We start from the raw sequence: 16,659 nt of genomic DNA, 5'->3' as shown, positions 1-16,659 counted from the left end.
CACTAAAAGGCGCTGACTCCACGAGCGAGAGAATCGCGGCGATATTATCGTCGTGCCACGTATTTCTATACACTCTCTATGGAACCGTCTCCACACGGCGATATTATCGCCGCGATGCGACGAGTGGCAATGAGCGCGCGAAACGTCATTACATCGTCGCTAGTCCGCTGCTAGTCGCGGCGGGCTAGCGACGAGTGCGCAGCGGGCGCGCTGTCAAACGCAGCGGCATTTCAGCGTTGCCTCTGGTCTTCTCTTCAAGGAAACGTGGCGATATTGTTACGAGTCGCCGCGGAAACGCTGCGATTCTGTTACGACTCACGACGATACGCGGCGGAATTATCGCTCGTTCGTGGAGATTATCCGACGATATAAGGGCGGACTCGTCGCGATTCTCTCGCTCGTGGAGTCAGCGCCGCAATACACGCGCTCTATACTATTGTAATATTATATACTCTAAGCTACTTGCTCTGTACCCTGACTCCTGACATACAGGTTTTACCTAGTTTGGGAGTCAGAGACTTCAGTATTTCAAAATGTTGTATTCTATTGTCAATAAAGAATTTTTATTTATTTATTTATTTATTCTGTGATACATACGAGTGTGAATAGATTCTGTGTTGAGATCACAGACATCCAAATATAATTCAAGTAATGTTTATATATCTGTGGTTGAGACAGGTAGCTAACGTTAATCTGTATGAAATATTATCTATAAAATATTTTTCATCTGTGTTATTTCTGTGCATTGTAGGTTGAATGACAGCGTCATTTGTAATTTTTTGTAATTTACTTTTGGGGCAATTTTAGGGTTATTTTAATTTTTAGGGCATTACAGTTGGTTTATTTATAAGTTACTTTGTCTTGAGAAAAATAAATCTATTTAGGAATAGCGCTATTTCATTTTTTTTCTAAACAAGATGTGGATTTTAAAACTGGATACATATTTATAGGTTTGTACTTTATTTCATTGATTTTTATTAAAACATTTATATTTGAATATATAAAATATATGAAGATTATATGATATAAATCTCATTTTCAATACTGTTTCAGTAAATTCAGTTTCCAACGTTTCACTTTAAAATATGTTTCAAATCATTCATCATTACAAAATATGATCATTTGCGTATTTTATGCAAAACTATTTTTTTTACCTGATTACTGATCAAAATATGAAAATATAAATAAATATCAGAAACAAAAGTCGTTAATTATTAGAAAAATAGTTTTCAGCTTGGCACTAATATTTTTTTGCGTCAATATTATTTGAATCGCCATACAGATTATTTCAAAGTGATTAAGATTATTACTTTACATACCATGGATGATAATAATAATAACAGTAATAAGTTTTTCATCACGAAAAAGAAAGCTGTACCAAATCCAGGTTATAAAATAATCATGTAACAAAGACTTATCAGACAAATAAATACACATAATATTGATAATATAAAAATGAATCCCAAAATGTGTTGGTAAGCGCATAACTTGAGAACGGCTGAACCGATTTCGATAATTCTTTTTTTATTATATTCCTTGAAGTACGAGGATGGTTCTTATGTAGAGAAAACGTAAATATGTACCACGGGCGAAGCCGGGGCGGAACGCTAGTATTGATATAAATTTGCCTAAACTTCCTTCATGTCTCTCATATTGTAATATTATAATTGAAAGTATTTATAGAGTAAATTTGCCTAAACTTCCTTCATGTCTCTCATATTGTAATATTATAATTGAAAGTATTTATAGAGTAATTTTGAAAAGATGTAATGTTGATTGAAATAATTAAGCAGTAGGTAATCAATGTCTGCTTGTACCTACACATATATGCTAATAGCATTTTAGGTAATTTGGTTTATGACTGATATGTGTTAAAATTGTACAGTAATCTTTATATTAATATTATCAGCGGCAAAGTGGCGGGTTGTGAGCACGGAGCTAGCGGCGCAGCCTCCGGGGGCGGGCGGACGGCCGACACCATACGCCGCGTGAAGGTGAAGATGTCATCGGTGTCAGCACAGGGCGTCGTGGAGCGCGCCTCCGCAGAACTGTCGCGGCGGATCACCGGCCTCGGACTGCGCGGCAGGAAGAGATCACCTGGCGTCGTAGAACGAGTTGCAAACGCACTATGCGGCCCCGCCACCTCCGCTCCCAGAATACCGCGCAGACGCCGACCCGCACCCCGGCCGCTCATCTGGAGTCAGTTTATTTTAGAAGAAAGATTTCTAGAAAAATTTTTCCTTTACTTTAACTCTAATGATAGGAGAACGCTTGCTCAAGTTTGCACTAAATGGAGAGATATACTGTATTCATCTACCCGCTGGTGGACGGGTCTTGTGGCAGTTGTAGATTTGCGTGAAAGTAGATCTGAATCAGAATGTTGCATGCAAAGATTTTATAATTCAATTGTTAGAAGAGGTATTCGAGGTTTGGTTCTCATAGCAGCTTCTGATGATGACATCAATGAATTCATTCGAATATTTCCACTATCATCTAACCATGTTAATGCTTTAAGCTTGAAGGGCTGCACAGTAACAGACAGGGGCTTGGAATCAGTTCTGGATCATTTAGAGGTGTGTATACATTTAATCAAACTAATTAACATCATAATGTATCATACAGCTTATTCTAACAAGAATGTTTCATTTTTAGGTTCTTTTTGAACTAGAACTAACTGGCTGTAATGAAATAACTGAAGCTGGTATATGGGCATGTTTAACACCAAGGATTGTTTCACTCACACTTACTGATTGCATTAACATTGCTGATGAAGCTGTAAGTTTTCAGACAAATTTGGTATTTTTAAAGTATTTATTGAATGTATGTTTCCAAGTTCTCAAAAACACAAGTAAAATTCATAAAATAGATAAAATTGATTAAAGTTAAGAAAAAAGAGATAACAATGTGTTCATGAAATATTTGGAAAACTATTAAAGGTTTATTATACATAATTGAGATGTCATAATATTAATAATATGTTTATTACTGAAATATTTCAGTAAATATGAATACAAATAATTTGGTTTCTAAAACAGGTTGGAGCTGTGGCACAACTTCTACCATCTCTGTATGAGTTTTCGCTGCAAGCGTATCATGTCACAGATGCAGCACTGGGTTATTTCTCACAAAAGCAAAGTGCATCGCTAAGTATATTGCGCTTACATAGTTGTTGGGAACTCACCAACCATGGAGTTGTTAATATAGGTAAGTGAGATCAAGTAAGAATTATTTATGATTTATCATCACCAGCTTACTTTGAATTTCTTATGAACCTTTCTTTGTATCACATTAAACAGTTAAAATATCGAAAAGTGTTTAAGAGAAAGTTGTAAATTATGATATTTGTTTTTTTTATGTAATTGTCTTCAATCAATACTATCTAGTAATTACTATCTTATAATCAACCTTTCCATTATCATTCCAGTGCACTCGTTACCTAACCTCACTGTGCTATCACTGAGTGGCTGCAGCAAAGTTACTGATGAAGGAGTGGAACTAGTTGCGGAAAACTTGCCTCGTCTCCGCAGTCTCGATCTGAGCTGGTGTCCGCGGGTTACCGATAATGCCTTGGAGTACATTGCCTGTGATCTTAATCAGCTTGAAGAGTTAACACTTGATAGGTAAATTATGTTACCACTCCATAAAAAAAAATGTTGTGCTGAGTAGTTTATTTCTTTTCATTTAATAATACTGATATTAATTTGTTTTTGAAGTATTTTTTTGTTTACAATAAATAAAATATAAATATTAACATCAGATGCGTGCACATAACGGACATCGGCGTGGGCTACGTGAGCACGATGCAGTCGCTGGTCGCGCTGTGGCTGCGTTGGTGCTCGCAGCTGCGCGACTTCGGCGTGCAGCACCTGTGCGGCATGCGCGCGCTGCAGCTGCTCTCGCTGGCCGGTACTGTATCACACTGCAGCACACTACATGTGCACTGCAGGACTTCGGCGTGCAGCACCTGTGCGGCATGCGCGCGCTGCAGCTGCTCTCGCTGGCCGGTACTGTATCACACTGCAGCACACTACATGTGCACTGCAGGACTTCGGCGTGCAGCACCTGTGCGGCATGCGCGCGCTGCAGCTGCTCTCGCTGGCCGGTACTGTATCACACTGCAGCACACTACATGTGCACTGCAGGACTTCGGCGTGCAGCACCTGTGCGGCATGCGCGCGCTGCAGCTGCTCTCGCTGGCCGGTACTGTATCACACTGCAGCATACTACATGTGCACTGCAGTATACCACACTATATGGCTCTAGAGTCTAGACATTCATTTCATTTCAAACTAATCTACAAAGCAGACGCAGCGCTGATCTTCCCATGTCCGATTTTTAACGAAGTTTTTTATGTGTGGATTTGAGAATGAGTACAACACTAAAGAAGTTATGGATTAAAGCCATTATTTTATATGAGCATTATATTTCAGGGTGCCCGTTGCTAACCTCTGCTGGGCTATCGAGTCTGATCCAGCTGCGCCAGTTGCGCGAACTGGAGCTCACAAACTGCCCGGGCGCTTCGCCCGAACTATTCGACTACTTGCATGAACATCTGCCGCGATGCGTCATCATCGAGTAACATACTATCCGCTTGTGGCCAGGGAAAACGTAACGAAAACTACGCGGCAGAATTTCGCGCCCAAAAACTCAGTTATGACACGGCGAAAGTGAAACAAACAATAATGATGGATAAATGGACTAAACAATTACAGCGTTCGGTTCGCGAAATCCCGCCGAAATTTTCTTAATAGCCCTTAGCCTACCCAGCCAAAAGTACAATTTGTATTCAATATATTGATTAAAATACCAGATATACACTTTATGCTAAAATGTTAATAGTCAATTCATAGAGTTTGTGCAATATGCCTGTAATTATATTCAATTAAAAGACTTTACAGAATCTCGAATGATATAATGACTATTTTCGATATTATATTTTATAAGCTTCGTTATATTATTACGCTGTGCTGATGATGATTTGTAATAAAAATAAATATGCGCACCTCGAAAGTATTATTAAAGTAATGGGCGGTCCAATTTTGGTTACGATGCAAACTACCTTTGTAAGTTGTCAGATAAGCTTTTTTAGTATACTTAATTTTTAATAAAAACCCTTATAAAATTTGAAAGTATAAGTCTTTACTGCAATATTTATTAAACATTTCATAAATTCTCTACAAATTGACTTTTACAAAAATAGCTGTTTGCTCAAGTTTTATTTGAAATTATTAATTATTAATGCACCATATGAATGATATTGAATGCCCCGATTTTTGTATTTGCTAATGACGTTTTTCAAGCAGATATAATACGCATTCGATGCTCCTGAATTTATATACTACTAATGGAGTATATTAAAAAAGATTTAAATCTTTCATGTTAAATCTTTATATAATGTTAATAAATACCTTACCCTACTCTCTAAACAATATGTTTGGTTAGTGAAATATTGAACTATAACGTCTATTCTATTTCAGTTGTATAGAAAATAGTTTCGACGCCTTATTATTAACATCTATTACGCTTCAAAAAAAAAAAATTGAATCAAAGTCTAGTCAATGCATTTTTTAATATAAGTTTGTATCATGTAGATTTAGAAAAGAAACAGATTTACACAAAATTAATATATATATATTTAGGTCAATATTTTTTAACATTATATTTCATTGGAAGTGATTTATTTCTGTGTATTTACACAGATAATATTTGTATTTGTTTTATATGATTTTATTATCTTTATTTTTACAATTTTATTACTATACCGTCCGAATCTTATGTACAAGTGTGTGTGTTTGTGTGTGTGAATTACACGTAAAGAGAATAAAAATGTAAAATTACCATATAATGTATTTACATACATATTCATAATTAATATAAAGCAGAAAAATTAATTACACGATTAAATGCTGCTCATACTTTATAGTATTGATAACAAATATTATGGTCTTAAATCCAAATTTTATTTTAAATATTACGATATATGTAGTATGCAGGCTATGCAAATTATTCTTGATTTTTACAGCTTAATTAAAAGATCTTTATATAAATTAATATATTATAGATTTCAATAAATAACGAATTTCTGGAGCAATATTACCAGATTTAAAAGTAATTATTGTAGCAGTTAGATGATAAAGTTGTATATGTAGAATATACAATGAAATTTAGCTAATGCAATAAATAGTATGATAGTTGGAAATTGCAATCAAGGTACATAAATAATAACAAACACAGCATTACGACTGTTTTCTTAAACATAATGTAGTATTCGTTACAGTAGAAGTTTCAAGTATTGCTATAATTATTTGAATTCCTCACATCCCTTCCTCTCTAGAATTTAGACGTGAGAGTATAATTTATTATTATTTAGATGTAGACTGACCATTATGTATATAGTTGTTCTGGATCAAACATTATTAGACTATCTATTAAAATTCTCTCTTAATAGATATTACATTGTTGAGAAGATGTATGTTATTTGTACCTTTATGAACATGGTTGTAATTAAACTATTTAAGCAATACTATGTAATTCTTATCTATTTAGATAGTGTTCGCCTACAGATGCTAAATCACAGTCTAATAAAACGTTCTGTGATTTTTTCATAACAAGTATGTGGCTTGTCTTTTTTGCATAACTTATATTGTCTTCACTGTGTGTGTTAAATCTATATTTTTGTATGTGTGGTAGAAATTAATTACTTAGATATATTTAATGATTCAATGTCTTGTTTATTTGTAAATTATGCGTGCCATTATCACTAATTCTGTTCGATTGTTTATCCTTTATTCCAATATCCACCCGCCTATAAAATTAGAATGTTTTGTGTGATGATTTGTGTTGTAGAGTAACTGAGTACCTTCTGAGTACTATAATTTTGTGTTTTTATAATTTATGTATAGTATAATAGTCACCTTTAATTTGTATAATACAAAGTGAGATGTTATAGTGCAATATAGATGTACTGTTTTATGAGGTGTTTTATTTTTTATTTCTTATCTATACTAATATTATAAAGAGGAAAAGTTTGTAAGTATGTATGTATGTATGTATGGTTTTCACGCAAAAACTACTGGACCGATTTCAAAAATTCTTTCACCATTAGAAAGCTGCATCTTTACTGAGCAACATAGGCTATATTGCATTTTCAAAAAAAATTAGAGATCCTTACCAAAAATGCAATAATGTAACCCAAGGTGTAAAAAAATCCTCAATAAAACTTCTGTCATCGCGTGCGCTGCGGAATCTATTGAAGATAGAACAAAAAAATATTCTACGGTATTATAGAATGGATCAATATCTACAAGAAAGTCCGCGATACCATATTATGTCCATCTTCAGTGTTACTACAACAACTTTTTTACGTTTTCAAAGTAAATAGAAGTGCCGACAGTAATCAAACCATGTTATCCATACACATATATTAATCCTTATCCCATTAAATGATGTTTTATTATAGACTGTTTCAATACCAGCAAAATACTTTTTTCCATTCAAAAGATATAACGAATTTTTAAAAGTGTCAATCTACAGAAAATAGTAGGTATACTGTTCGAGCAGGCCGTAGTGCGGGGGTCACGGAGGAATTCTACCAATATGCGTCTTGACGGAACACAGTGGGGTTTTGGTCGGTAGGAATCCGACATAACCCAGAGGCCGTGGTATCTATGAAAGATTTCCCCACTAAAAAAAAAGGCCGTAGTGCGGGACGGGACCTAAAGGTGATTTTCATGTGATTAAAAATTAAACCTATAGTCCAACCTATAATAGTAGACTTTTCACTGTAACCAGTAACGATATCGCTATCTATGCGGGTGAAACCGCAGGGCATTGCTAGTCTTTAATACAACATTCTACATGAACAATTTGACTTCAAGTTTCAGTTATAAAATTGAATCTCAACGAAAAAACTAAACGATCTTATAATTATGATGATTTGAAATTTTATTATTATGTACTTTAAATAATATAAAAAAAACGTTCTTAGAAAATAATAATAATATTGAGAAAACGACATTGATGAATGCTGGAGAATTCACGTTAAAAACGCGCTTAGTACATTACCTCAAAGGTGCAGTTAAAATGCGTGTTATATTCATTGGGTATATTCCAATTTCTATTATGTAACATACCATTCTTGCAACTTTTTGTGAAGTCCCGTGTCCCCTAGTGAGGGCACCGGATAGATGCATTATTCATATTTCATACATCTGTTTCACTGATCCATTTTCTTTAGGGACAAGTAGGTGATCAGCCTTCTGAGTCCTGCCAGACAGGGACCTTTTTTTATTCGTTTCCACCGGGAATCGAACCCAGGACTCCTCCCTCGGTTCTACACTCACGCGTCAACTACAGACTGCACCTACCAAGGAGGCGGTCAACTTTTTGAATCGTTATTAATTATTTGATCAACTTTTACATGTGAATTAATTTGGTAATAAAATTTACAGCTGCTAAAAACTTTTTTTCAAGATCTCTGCGGTTTTTTACATTTCATTTATGACTAGATTTCCGCCCGCGGCTTCGCCCGCGTTTGCAAAGGAAAACCCGCATAGTTCCCGTTCCCGTGGGATTTCCGGGATAAAATCTATCCTATGTGTTAATCCAAGTTACCCTCTATATGTGTGCTAAATTTCATTGTAATCGGTTCAGTAGTTTTTACGTGAAAGAGTAACAAACATCCTTGCACAACTTTCCTTCCAAACTTTCCAAAACATCTAATATCTAATAGATATTAGATGTTTTGGAAATAAACATCATAAAAAAGCCACGGCATTTTGAGGCAAAGCGGGCAGAAAGCTAGTAATCTTAATCTTAATACTATTATAAAGGCGAAAGTTTGTATGGATGTTTGGATGTATGGATGTTTGTTACTCTTTCACGTAAAAACTACTGAACCGATTACAATGAAATTTAGCACACATATAGAGGGTAACTTGGATTAATACATAGGATAGGTTTTATCCCGGAAATCCCACGGGAACGGGAACTATGCGGGTTTTCCTTTGAAAACGCGGGCGAAGCCGCGGGCGGAAATCTAGTATAATATAGACTTACAAAAAATAATCAAGAAAGAATGGTGTCCCTTCGTCCAGCATACTCACCACAACTCACCATGGAATCCTGATATTTCATGAATGTCAAAAAACTGTTCTGAAATAGTGCTAAATAGTGCCCAAAGGAAAAAAATAGTGCTCTTGTACTTGCGAAGTTATAGCCATAGTTCGATGAGTATGCTGGACGAAGGTTTCGCCCAGCATACTCACCTCCGTCCGGAGAATCTGTATACGCTTCAAACATAATTCATACTTCAAAAAATAGTTCCCAAATAGTGCCAAACGGTGCCCAAAAAGAAAAAACAGTGCTCGAATAACTTCGGAGTTATAGGCTTCGTTCAGTGAGTATGCTGGGCGTAGGTTCTACGCCCAGCATACTCACCTCAGTGCGCGAATATCGAACGAGCTATAGGTATAATTTACGTCTCAAAAAATTGTACTTGAAATAGTGCCCAATATCAGTCCAATTTTTGCTTGACTTTTGACTTAGAAAACCATTAAATTTTAATGTAAACTTCTACATACTAACGTAAAATGGGGTACAGTCGTCGACACATGTTTTTGGACAAAAATATTAAACTTTCTAATTGTAGACTTCATGTTATTGGAAATAATTATGGTATTTTCTCACATGTCAAAAACTTTCGATTAAATGCATTATTTTAAATTTATAAATAATAATAAATGAATGAAACTTTAAGCACAGAATACATAATAGTAGCTAAACGCTACAGAACGGACACTCTCCGCCTCCCGCCAAAATTAAACTTACCTCACCCCCGCGCGATCAGACATAAAATGGGCCATATTTTTCTGCAAGGACGATACGCAACGAAGATTGACAACATTAATCAAATTGACTTAAAGTAATTTTATTATTTTGGATTTGTGATTATCGTTTTTCGTAGAAAATGGTTAGATATTGTGCTGTTTACGGATGTATTTCATCAGAAAAACGCGAATTTTTTTTACGCTAGTCACAAATGTGCCAACCATAAAGCGTTAACACACACATTTGCAGTCTCTACAGTGTGACTGTCAAGTGTCAAAACGATCATTTTGTATGGAGTGTCCGGGGTGTGCTTTAAGCGTAAATGAAGTCTATTACTTCAATGCATTGTGTGTTTGTCTGAATAAAAACAGTCATTTGCAGCCAATAAAATTAATATCTTGAAAAATTGTAAAAAGGAAATTATACAGTTTCTTTTTGTATATATGTTGCAGGCAAAACTTATAACCAGTCAAAACTAGTACTGTGACATAGTTATACAAATTTTTAAAACTCTTTCCAATAGTTTCATCAATGAAAGGTTTAGCAATAAAAAACATTTTTAATTACTTACGTTATTTATTACTATTTAAAGGGCCAAAGTAATCAGAATTCTATAGTCCTTTCCACCTAAGATGATTTCTGTGACACATCGATTTTTGACACGTGTAGAGATGTCGGTTACTGAAATCGTATCAATTGTTTCCGATAATCGATAATATTCTATATAGAAATGAAATCGATTTGAATAAAGTACCAAAATTAGTTTTTTCGGCATTTCGCCAACAATTAACTAAGGAAGCTTAGCAAACAACAGCAACAAAAAGTCAACAATAACAATTAGTAAAAATAACAGAATACCACGTAGAGTATCAATATAAAAATACAACTTGTATACAAGGCTGACGCACTCGTACAGACGATTGACTCGATTGACAAACGATCACAAGATGGGCGCCGATTATATGATTTTCCAACTCTATGATTTTTCAACGATCCATTTCATGTACACGAATTGCGTAGGTATTATATTTTTGTGTTATTTTATTTTATTTTTCATTATATTAAACTAAACAATACTGTTTTTGATTTATAAGCTTATGATGTTTCATTTTTATATTTTTGGTAATAATGCCGCCATAAAATAAAAATATTATGCACTAAAATTATTTTGACTTTTTAAACATAAAATACGTAATTTGGAACACGATGAAGTGTCACAGGAATCATCCTAAATGAAAAGGACTATAGTTAACTAGTTCACAGCTTTTGTTAACATTCATAATATAATCAATATAAATAGAAAAAATTGTAGTTTTAATATTGTATATAATATACATATAAAAAAATGTTTAGCGTCGCGGGCGCCGCGCGTCGTAAGCCCCATACCTATTGACCGTACGTGCATCCATTACTGCCACACTATATTGAACTTTATCACATGAGGAATACAGGTCAATTCCGTAAACGTTGTGGTACCGTCCAGGGGCATGAAACTTCCGAACAAACCTATGTTTAAAAATTTTACACTAAAGCTAGCGCCATCTAACGATCCAGGACCTCCTGATTTTAAAGTTTGTTTCATGTAAATCTGTCTAGATGGCAGTACAACGTTAGACTATGTATAAATTTTATAAATTTATCAAATTTAAAATACTAATGAAGACTGTAAGAATATTAGAAACATTGAAATAATCATGTAAATTTATTTTAAATATATTTTGCCTACTTTGAAAATAGTACTTTTTTTTTAACAGCAACACATTGCTAATGACTAATGTTGATTTGAGTTTGAAAAGTTCGTTACCTACGTTTTCTTGGTACCTATCGGTTTGTTATTTGCGATTTCTCGTGTTTTCTGTTATTTTTCTACGACTTGGCGATCTACAGACGGAATTACGGACCCTGACTATTATCTGAAACCACCTGGCTTTGAATTTGGACACCGATTACTGCTTTTCTGATCTACTTTGGCGCTATACCTGGACTACTGACTTGCCTTTCGATTAGGATTAAAGGATTCAAACATTAAAATGCCTAAAAAATCGCGATTACGTTGCTTTTTTGGGTGCAAAAATGATGGTAAGTTCAAATAAATATTTTCGGACTTTACAGTAGCAAAACCTTTCGGTTATGGCTTTGTATTTTGTAATCCCTATTGAATGAAAACTTAATCAAGTAATACGCAATTTCAGTCAAATGAAATTAGATTATTATGAATTATATATCATGCTTGTATTTTCAGGCCCACTTCACTTATTTCCAAATCCCAAAACTGAATCATATGAGGTCTTAGAAAAATTCAATGTTTGGAAAAGTGTGCTTCCTGCAACATTACAGGAGAAAGGAGATAATTATATTTTTAACACCATTAGATTATGTAACAACCACTTTCTGGAAGGTTACTGTTTACCAAGTCACAGATTGACAAAAAATGCAGTTCCAACATTAAATTTAGGTAAGTGAATATATAAGCAATATATTCATTCACCAAATTGTTTACCAATATGACCATGGGTTTTAACTTTTTAAGTTGTTTTCGATTTATTTGTTATTAATTTTATGATTGTTTTAATACACTCATAACGGAATGCTATTTAAATAGTTAATAGCTATGTGCTATTCATATATTGAAAGTTCCATATAGACATACATACTAAGTACCTATAATATCAGATAGACATAATAAGATTACAAAAGTGCATAGGGAATTATCCCTTTTTTGTGCATTAGCACAGTTATGTTGCCGTCCCCGGAGAATAAAATGATAATATATTTATAGTTTTATTGTTATGCCATATTTGAAACTTATGTAGCCTAATACATCTATACAATTTTTATTTGTAATTTTTCTCCTGTAATCTATAATGATAGTGAATAAGTTTCTTTACGTGACAATAACTTTTACAATAATATTTGTGGAAAAACGAATCGGCAATGATCATTTTATTCTCTTAAAAAATGGAAAAATCATATGATTTCGCACCACTGGTAAGTCCATCTACATGATGATTAAGATGATGATCAGGAAGACTGTTTTTTATGAATTTTTACTGTGTTTATAATAGTTCATTAACTACTCTAATATTGTATTATTTAAAAACACCAGAATAAAAGTTCATTGGATACTATCCAATAATGCATTTGTCCAATATAAACGAGAATAAAATGATGTGTTTATTAGTAAATTAAGACATCAGACAAATGCTACTAACTTTTAAATTATTGATTATCTTCAGTTTGGATAATGTTTTTAAAACTTTTTTTAAACATAATAAAAGGTTAAAAAATTAACTACCATTGAGTCTTTTTATCTCTCTGCGTCTATTGCTTGGCAAGTTATAGTCACTTATTGGTTTGTTATTTTTCTTGAAAAGTTATGTTTTTGCAGTTATCATTTTATTATCCGGGGACAGTGATGTTATGTTCTGCAAACTTCATGTTTCAGTTACAAATAACACATATGTAATTATACATATTATTATTTTACAGAACCACAACTAGTCAACCAATCAACCAACCAACATTCCATGGAAGAACATAATATGTTGCAACCAACATCCTCTGCTACATCCTCAACATCTGCTGCTATTATCACATCAGAATTAACTGGTTAGTATAATAATAGTTACTTTACATAATATTAATTTCCCTCAACCACAAGGATACAGGCTATGAGGCAGCCTGTCAATGTATTTGGGCTTGCCCACCAACTGCTATCAGTAGCTGGCAATAATGTTTTAGAAGCAACATATTTCTGATTTTTATAACAGGTTATTATTCTGCTCTATATTAAATCCTTCATCCTTCACCAAATGTGTTATTAAAATACACAACACCTCTTTAAAATAATAAAATTTTAATATTAATGGATATAAATATTATTTTCAGGTTCTCGGAAACGTTTGAGGCCAAAAAAGAATCCAGAAAACCAGCTCATTTTTAAGATCACAAAGAAATTGGAAAAGCTAACAAAAAAATATAACTCTCAAAAAAAGAAAATTTATGCTGCAAAAAATTTATCATTTTCAAAATCATTTTTGTCTGTAATTGAAAAACTACCTAGTGAAATACAGACTTTCACCAAACTGCAGTTCAAATGTTTGAAAAAACCAAAGGGTAGAAGATTTACCATAACAGAAAAAATTTTGTCTCTGACAATTTTAAAGCAAAGCCCAAAAGCTTATAAATTATTGCAAAAATTGTTTGTGCTGCCTTCGAAACGTTGCTTGCAAACTATGCTCAGTAAATTCACTGTGGAACCAGGGCTAAATGAACCTATATTAAGAGAGCTTAAAAGTGTTATTCAAAGTTTGCCTGCGGAGAAAAAGCTTGTTACACTTTTATTCGACGAAATATCTTTGGCACCAGGAACAGAGTACAACATAACAACTGGCCAAATCATAGGATTTGAAGACATGGGGAATGATAGGAGACACAAAACTCTGGCTGATCATGCATTAGTCTTGATGATAAAAGGCATAAAAAGTAAAAGCAAACAGGCCATTAGTTTCACATTTTGCAAAAGCTGCACAAAAGCATCTGATTTAAAAGAAATTTTAACAGAAGCTATAAAAGAACTTCAACATATTGGGTTCAGGGTTGTGGCCACCATTTGTGACCAAGCATCATCGAACGTAAAAGTAATAAAAATGCTCCAAGAAGACACAAAACATAAATATAAACAACGGGGGATCATTTATGAATCAAATGCGTTTGAAATAGAAAACATGAAAGTTTTCCCGTTGTTTGACACACCGCATTTGTTAAAGGGAGTTCGTAATAATTTACTAAAAAAAGATGCAGAGTTTTTGCAAAATGGAGAAACAAAATGTGCTAAATGGGAACATTTAAAGCTTTTACTTGACATTGATGATGGAGATGATGAAATAAGACTACTGAATAAGCTAACAGAAATGCATATCATCAAAGAAAAAATACCTAAAATGAAAGTGAAATATGCTGCACAAGTTTTCAGTCAGAGGGTGTCAAGTGCAATGAGATTTCTAGCACGTAAGATATTAACCTGATTATATCTTTCATTATTTACAATGTACTAAGCAATACCTCACTACAGATGAATTACTTACACAAAATAAATTAATATGATAATGTGAAAATAACTATGATTATAGCAAAAACGATTTTATAGGCACCTTAGTCATATTGACAGTTTATTAAATATTGTTTTTTTTTTTCAGGACATAATGTGCTTCCAGAAGAATGCAAGGGGACTGCAGATTTTCTTTTAATTTTCGATAAATTGTTTGACACATTTAATGGTCATTCTTACAAATTGTCAGAAAAGCAGTACAAGCAATGCTTAAAAAATAACTCCCTTCACTTCAAATTGTGGGATGATTTGATTCCGATTTTAGAATCAATTAAATTCAAATCAGTAGTTAGAAAAAATGGAATTCAATCAATAAAGTATGAATCAATTCCTTCTGTGAAAAATTGGGTAAAAAATATAAAAACATTTAAAGAATTGTGGCATTATTTGAGTACTGAGCATGATATCAAAAGTTTAACAACCCGAAGTTTTAATCAAGATCCTTTAGAAAATTTCTTTAGTGGTATTAGAAGTAATGGAATTAGAAATGTAAATCCTTCCTGCAATCAATTTTGTAATGCATTTAAAACATTGATAATTAATAATTTTAACTCATCGCACTCCCCGCGAGCCAATTGTGAAAATGATGATAATAATGCATTCAAATCAATGGCGAATCTATTAAATGATAAAAAATGTATTGATTCAAATAATGATGATTTTGCATGTGATATTGATGGCTTATTGAATGTGATGGGTCAAATAAAAAATAATGATAAACTGGTGTATGCCGAGGCAAAAAAGTATGTTATTGGGTATGTAATTAAGAAATGCAAAACAAAGATTTTTAGGAATTGCAAATATTGCATGCATGATTTATGTAGATCAGAAGTTGATTTGCATTCTTTTAATTACGAAATTGATTATACCAAAAAATCTTTATTTCACCCAAGTGTAAACTTCATTACTTTAATGACAGATATTTTTTATATAACTGTTGCATGTTTACGTGATTGTCCTGAATCAAAATTTATTAAGAAAAAAATAAAGCTGATGTTGAATTGTGCAAGTTATTTCGTGTAAAAAACATAAAGATGAATTGATTGATTTTATTAATAATCTCGCGATTAATTTAATTATTCACAGTTGGTGTAAGGGAGTAAATAGAATAATAAACGGAAAGCTATCAAAATTTGATAAGAATGACCAGGTTAAACAACAGGCTTTAGAGTTTTATTTAAAAAGAAGAAAATCATAAATATCAATTATCAACAAATAATCATTGATTCAGGCTTTAGAGTTTATTTAAAAAAAAATGAAAAAGTACTTAAATTATAGTTGATTCATTATAATATAAAATCTGCTATTTATGATTTTGCTAAAAATAAGTTTCGTTTTTAAGAATACTCCAATACTTTGTGACCAAACATTGGTTTGTTTAGTGATGTATACGGTATAAATAATTATGTGTTTGAAGCAATAAATGTTTTTAATTAATATTTCTTTCATTTAATGAAATTCCTAAGTTTACTATTTTCAGTACCATAATAGAGAAAAGGACACTAACGCTACCTGCCGGATTTTTTTTGAACTAAAAGCGCCCTCTGTTGGTCCCGGGCGTCAACCAACACCCCTTTTTTCGTACCTAGAGATGCGCATCTATCTCTGTATTAAGTATATAGTCTATGGTACCGTCCTTGATCCGGAAAATGATTATTTTGAATAATTTTGTCAGTTGTAATGTAAGCATTAATAACAGCAACTTTATTTTTCATGCATGA

The 16,659-nt window shown here is 33.2% G+C and overlaps 1 protein-coding gene across 1 annotated transcript; it reads left to right on the top strand.

Moving 5' to 3' along the window:
- Positions 1-756: 756 nt before the first annotated feature.
- Positions 757-6,972, top strand: LOC149483965 (F-box/LRR-repeat protein 16). The gene is made up of 7 exons (XM_089701476.1): positions 757-950; positions 1,910-2,573; positions 2,653-2,775; positions 3,036-3,204; positions 3,425-3,620; positions 3,758-3,906; positions 4,431-6,972. The coding sequence occupies exons 2-7, from the start codon at positions 2,001-2,003 to the stop codon at positions 4,577-4,579; spliced, it is 1,359 nt and encodes a 452-aa protein (XP_089557602.1). The 5' UTR covers positions 757-950; positions 1,910-2,000; the 3' UTR covers positions 4,580-6,972.
- Positions 6,973-16,659: the final 9,687 nt, after the last annotated feature.

This window comes from Colias philodice, chromosome 12 (assembly GCF_061535455.1).
Source record: "Colias philodice isolate Cphi_HAF_F1 chromosome 12, ilColPhil1 Martin Lab GWU primary, whole genome shotgun sequence".
Taxonomy (NCBI): domain Eukaryota; kingdom Metazoa; phylum Arthropoda; class Insecta; order Lepidoptera; family Pieridae; genus Colias; species Colias philodice.
The sequence above is the reverse complement of the archived record's forward strand: the minus strand, read 5'-3'. Positions and strand labels throughout refer to the sequence as shown.

Excerpts from the sequence above, each read along its gene's own strand:
- LOC149483965 (XM_089701476.1), top strand. The coding sequence starts at position 2,001 with ATGTCATCGGTGTCAGCACAGGGCGTCGTGGAGCGCGCCTCCGCAGAA. Across the intron at positions 2,574-2,652 it reads CAGTTCTGGATCATTTAGAG|GTTCTTTTTGAACTAGAACT; the intron begins GTGTGTATACAT and ends TTTCATTTTTAG. Across the intron at positions 2,776-3,035 it reads TTAACATTGCTGATGAAGCT|GTTGGAGCTGTGGCACAACT; the intron begins GTAAGTTTTCAG and ends TTTCTAAAACAG.